Source organism: Eubalaena glacialis, chromosome 10, assembly GCF_028564815.1.
Source record: "Eubalaena glacialis isolate mEubGla1 chromosome 10, mEubGla1.1.hap2.+ XY, whole genome shotgun sequence".
Lineage (NCBI taxonomy): Eukaryota > Metazoa > Chordata > Mammalia > Artiodactyla > Balaenidae > Eubalaena > Eubalaena glacialis.
In genome coordinates, this window is record NC_083725.1 from 83,238,724 (window position 1) to 83,244,871 (window position 6,148).

At 49.6% G+C, this 6,148-nt stretch overlaps 1 protein-coding gene across 3 annotated transcripts in view; it reads right to left on the bottom strand.

The window, feature by feature from the left end:
• Nucleotides 1-2,452, bottom strand: part of SERGEF (secretion regulating guanine nucleotide exchange factor) — a 225,366-nt gene extending 222,914 nt beyond the window's left edge. For all 3 annotated transcript variants that reach the window (XM_061203107.1, XM_061203106.1, XM_061203108.1), the window contains exon 1: nt 2,356-2,452. In XM_061203107.1, the coding sequence (XP_061059090.1) occupies nt 2,356-2,415 (60 nt within the window). In that variant the 5' untranslated portion in view covers nt 2,416-2,452. The remainder of the gene's footprint in view (nt 1-2,355) is intronic.
• Between the last annotated feature and the right edge of the window lie 3,696 nt (nt 2,453-6,148).

Sequence of the window (6,148 nt, forward strand, 5' to 3'; positions counted from 1 at the left end):
CCATCCTGGGCTGCAAGGACTCCATGCTGGACGAGGGAGCCATGCAGGGACACAGGTCCCAGAGGCCCTCAGGGCAATATTAGCTACCAACTACTGAGTGCTTCTCTGTGTGCTGGGCATTCCCCTTTAATTCTCACGGGGTGGGGGGCATTATCACTCATTTCACAGATGAAGAAACTAAGGCTCAGAGAGTTAAGTAACTCCATGATGGCAGGAGCTTTGTTCTGCTCACTGCTATTTCCCCCGCATCTGAAATGGTGCTGGCCCAAAGAAGGTGTGCATATATTTTACAGTGAATTAATGTATGACCCTATGAGTCCCTCAGGAAAGAGCAAATGAAAGACTTGCAATGGTGTGAAGTGGAGAGCATGTGCAGAGGATTTCTCTGTTAGCCATGAGATCTCCATGGCTGCCCCATTACCAGGGCTACAGGTTGCTGAGCCAGCATTATGAGATTCAAACAATGGCACCAAATTTTTGTAATGCAGCAAGAGGCCCTAAATCCATGATAAAGCAAAACAAAAGGAAATTTTAATACAATCTATTACAGCTGTATTTGCCTTCCTTACAAACACTCCAGACATAAGACACACACACACACACCCATCCAAAAAGGTAAATCCCCTTGTTATGAACTAAATTGTGTTCCGCTGAAATTCATTTGTTGAAACCCTAACGTCCAGTACCTCAGACTGTGACTGTTTTTGGAGATAGGGCCTTTAAAAAGGTAGTTAAGCTTCCATGAGGTCATAAGGATGGGACCCTAATCCAATATGACTGGTATCCTTATAAGAAGAAACACATAAATGCTCCCACCCACAGAAAAAGCCACATGAGGACACAGCAAGAAGGAGGCCATCTATAAGCCAAAGAGGCCCCAGATGAAACTAAACCTGCTGACACCTTGATCTTGCACTTCTACCCTCCAGAACTGTGAGAAAATAAATTTCCATTGTTTGAGCCTCCCAGTCTGTGGTATTTTGTTATGGCAGCCCTAGCAAACGAATACACCCCTCCACACAGATAATGCAGCAGGAAGAAAACACCGGCAAGCCTCCAAGCACAGCAACGAGGTTAGGTTCAACAGTATTTTTGCTTCAGTACTGACAAGGCCATATCTGAAAGGCTTTTTCTGTCAGATGTTTCCTCTGTCTACACAGACCCCAGTCCCTGGCCTGGGAAAAGCACCCACCCAGGCACACATTCAATCCCTAATTCCACCCCCAGCTCCAGTGCCACCCCAAAGACACAGCCAGACCACCTCCGGCCACACCACGCTCTCCCTTCTGCCGGTCTGCAGCAGTCTTGCACTCAATAAATGCTGCCTGTACTGATAATTGCCATTTTGTAAATTAGTCTATACATACTGGTTTTAACAGCAGTAAAGGTCTTATTCTCTTCCCCCCACCGCCCCCAACACGAGAGCTGGAAGTCTTTCACTCTTTTGTGGTTCCCAAAAGACCAGCACATAGCTTGGCACACAACAGGTACTCATTCATCCATTAGTCAACAAATACGTGCTGAGCACCTTACAATGTGCCAGGCACAAGCCAGGCACCATACAAGACATGCACAGCACCCACCCTCATGACGCCTACATTCTGGCCAAGGAGACCGACATTAACAAGTTATACGTTTCATTACAAGCATGTGCTATGAAGAACTACAACACACTATGTGTTTGTTCACGTGCATCTGGTCGGCTGCCTGCCACACACTCCTGTGCACAGACTCTCCTCTCTTCCAGCCGCGACACATAAAGATAACCCTCTCAGCGCTCCCGTCAGACCGACACCAGCGCAGACTCCCACACCCCACGCGCAGGCAAGACCCAGCCACAGCCGAGTATCAGTAACTATGCAGGGTCTCCGCCTTGTGCACGGCCCAACACCGCCAGCCTCACACCAAAGGCTGCTCCGGCCAGGCTGGGGTGGGGCTGGGGAAAGGCCTTCATCCTCCTGGCAGTGGGAGGGTGAGGTGCACAGGTGGCCCCACGGGGCTCTGGGACGGGGAGATCCTCTCTCCACAGAGCCCTCCGCTCCGCCTCTCCCGGCGCCATCCGGGCCTGAAGTCTGTCGCGGACCCAGACGCTCTGTCCTGGAGGCAGGTTCTTCCCACTGCGCCGCAGCCCCTCCGGTCTGGACCCCACCAGCCAGAAGCCCCTAAGTCACCCCATGAAGACCCTTCCCTCCCCGCCCTCTCCTCCTCAGCCCCCAGCCCAGGATCCTCCAACCCTGAGCGCCTCTCGGACCTCAGCTGCCTGGCCCCAGGACCGCCCACGCCGAGGCCGGGCGCTCCCAGCGTCTGTGCGCCCCTCAGTCCCAGCGGCCACGGCCCGGAGGCGGAGTCACGTACCCAGGCGAAGAGCGCGGCCGCAGCAGGGGCGGCTGCCGTGGCGCTCGGCTCGCGCTCCATGCTGGAACGCTCCGACGGCACTTCCGGGCGGGGAGGTGGTGGCTGGCGCGGGGGCGGGCTCTCAGGGGGAGGGGCGGGCGCGGGGGCGGGCTCTCAGGGGGAGGGGCGGGCGCGGGGGCGGGATTGGTGACTGAGGTGTGGGGCCAGGGCGGGGGCGGGGGCGGGGCCCGCCGGGGGAGAGGCTTGCCAAGGGAGGGGCCGGCCTGGGGAGGGATTGGTGACTGGGGTGTGGGGCCGGCACTGGGAAGGGTCTGTGGTTGGAAGGGGGCCGCGCAGTGGGCGGGGCCGCGGACCGCTCCCTCTTGCTGCCGCTAACCTGGCGCCCGCGGGAGAGAATAAGCACCTCACGGAGCCGCCTCCCAGTCACCCAGTCCCGGCGCGCTCTGAGCGTCTCCGCCCCCGGCCTCCGGTCCGCTGGGACGCTCTGCCTCTCTTTCCCTCCTCCCCTCGCACTCATTTTGAGTAAAAATTCTATACGAGTGCACTACGCTCAACAGTTCACAAAGCTCCCTCAGGTTAGAGTCCCACGACAGCCCAGAACGGCTGACAGGACGGGGATTGCATCACCCTTTGATGGGGAAGAACTTGAGCCTGGGGAGGGGGTGGAAAGGGTCCTGACCCAGTGTCTTAGGCGAACTGTCTTTGGGCCCGCTTTGGTGTGCAGTTTGCAAAATCGGAGGGAGCTTCCTGGTGGGCGAGTGTAGTGTCTTGCATCGTTGCCGTCGCCCTCAGCGCCTGACACGGAGCGAGAATACACACCCCGACACAACTAAGGAGGCTGGTTCTCACTGATTCCTGCCGGGGCGGCCTTCTAACCCTCAGCGCTCCCAGCATGGCCCTGGCCCGGATTCCGATCATCAAGGTAATAACTTGGATAATAACGGGATAATTTTCACTCACCAAAAATTTTCATATAAAATGGCTTTTATCAGACACCCTCATACACTACCGGTAGGAGCTAAATAAGCACAATTTTTCTGAAGAAAAATGTGGCAAAGCATATTAGGAATATGAAGATAGATACTTAGGTATTTAGCTAGTAATTCCACTTCTATTCCTCTATCACAAGAAAAAAAATGGAACTATGCACAAACCCTTAGACTGCAAGTTATTCATTATGGGGTTACATATGATAGTAAAGAACTTAGAAACTACCTTAAAATCCAAAATCAGATTGATTAAATTATATAGCCATGCAATTGAATACTAGGTTGCCATTAAAAACATGTTCTGGAAGATAGTAAATAAGGGAAATATTCATGATATGTCGTTAAAGTAAATATACCAATTTTACACACACACACGCACACGCTGGGTGGTGGATTACAGGTCATTTTTATTTTCTTTTTTGTACTTTTTGTACATAACCCACATTTTCCAAGCCACACATTATCTTGTGGGTACAAATGGGGTCACATTAAAGAAGATAATCCATATTCAGTAGTTCTTGACCCTTCTACTGACACAAGCCTCCAGTACTCATCACCGTTTATGCCTGGAGGCCCTGAGAAGTGTCTCCCTGAGCTCTTACAGTCCTTCCCATTCTTTCACTCCACCCACTCCTTGGTGTTTCTGCCTTAAGACCACTTAAGGGCAGCACCTCACCTTTACCTCTCCAGCCTGTGGCATCTTGAGAACAGGGAGGACCATGCAAATAAACATGCAAACTTTAGAAAGGCAAAGCAGCTCTTCGTTCTCAGGAGAACTTGATGTGCAAAAACTATACTGTTTGCTGACTGTTTTATGAGTGGCCTTTTTTATTCTGACCATTCCTTTTAAGCATGTGTAATAGTGTAAAAATGGGACCCTTCCGATCTCCATTTTGGCTAAGACCCTAAGGTATTAAGTGCCAATACCTCCCACATTATAGAGTGAGATACAAAACCACCAAAGCAGAACTTGTGAACGAGGTGTCTAGAAACCAGTGTATGACCTGCAGGCTATGAAAGAGGTTGGAGAGGCTGAGAGAGAATTCTGATAGGATGTGTGGCGGTAGTTATCAATGTGCTGTGAGTCCTGCCCATCCTGTGTCTAAGGAAAGGCATGCGTCAGCAGGGCCACTAAGAGAGCTTGGCATGTATCTCTCCAGACTGGGGCCGGGCAGGTTGCTGTCCAGTTCGTGCTGAGAAATGTCCAATGGCTTGTGGCCAGATAACTGCTCTGAGAGTTCAGCAAAGAGATTGATGCTTTGGAGAGGTCTTTCATGCCCAGAGGTCTTTTATTTCTTTTTTAAGACGAAGAATGTCTGAGTATCTCCCATGTGAGTGTTTCCCAAGCATGAGCAAATTGGCCAGGGGATGGTTTTAGACCCAGTCCAAGGGAATTTCTGGAGAGCTGAAGGGACACCCACAGGAGAGTTGACTACTAGATTCCTAGAGGCTGAGTGAGATGAATTCAACAGCCCAGTCAGAGAGGTATGTTTACCCACATCAAGAGATCCCAGGGCTTCCCTGGTGGCACAGTGGTTGAGAATCCGCCTGCCAATGCAGGGGACACGGGTTCGAGCCCTGGTCTGGGAAGATCCCACATGCCGCGGAGCAACTAGGCCCGTGAGCCACAATTTCTGAGCCTGCGCGTCTGGAGCCTGTGCTCCGCAACAAGAGAGGCCGCGATAGTGAGAGGCCCGCGCACCGCAATGAAGAGTGGCCCCCACTTGCCGCAACTAGAGAAAGCCCTCGCACAGAAACGAAGACCCAACACAGCCATAAATAAATAAATAAATAAATAAATAAATAAATAAAAACTCACAGCCAAGATGGCATAAAAAAAAAAAAAAAAAAGAGATCCCAAGAAATAAGAAGCGGGAAGGTGTTTCAAAACACCCACAGAGAATGAGTCAGCATTAAATACTTACCAAGTACAGAAAGCACATATGCCAACTCACAACAGTATCAGACCAAAAAGAACTTCCTACTCCTCACCTCTCCTCCCCACCACCATTCCCAAACCCTGGAGAAGCCAGAGGCTTCTTGTGAGTAAGAAAAAAGGAGCAAGAAAATAAAGACGCAAAGCACACCTCTTCCTTTCTCAGTTCTAGAGAAGAAGAAAAACTTTAACCTTAAAATCTAATGTTTTGAACTTTTACACTGGAATTTTAAAATACTGAAATCGGTGGTGGGGGGGGGGTGGAGAGGGAGATTAGAAGCTAAGGACTTAGAGTGAGCAGAAAATTCAAGACAGGGACCTGAGATTTCATCCAAAGGGGCAAGAAGGAACTACCCAGAGTCAGTTTTCATAGAGAGAGGGTCTGGAAGGATACAGTTTTTTCCCAGTTTCATCCCTTGAATATACACGCATCAATTTATATTAACTGTAACTTTAACTTACAGTTATATTATTATGTTATATCCCATAATACAATTTCTTGGAAGTGTTGGGATGTGTTGAAATGCAGCTACGATTTCACCTATGTACATACCACTGACTAGCTCTTCCCATTAGCAGCTTGGTTGAGTTGCAGTTCTTGAATGGAGCTAGATTTAAATTGGTATCACTTTCAGGTGATTTGTCTCCCCATAAGAGGAAAATATAAAGTATTTCAAGTATACAGAGTATCTCTCTATACTATACAGGTTAGGAAATTTTTTCTTTTAGATGATCTTATTTGATCCTCTCAATAGTACTGGTATGATAAGTATTGTTGGAATCGTTATTTTATAGATGAGAAAACTGAGGCTCAAAGAAGTTAAATGAGTTACTCCAAGGTCAGATTTCCACTTTAAATAAAGGCAGA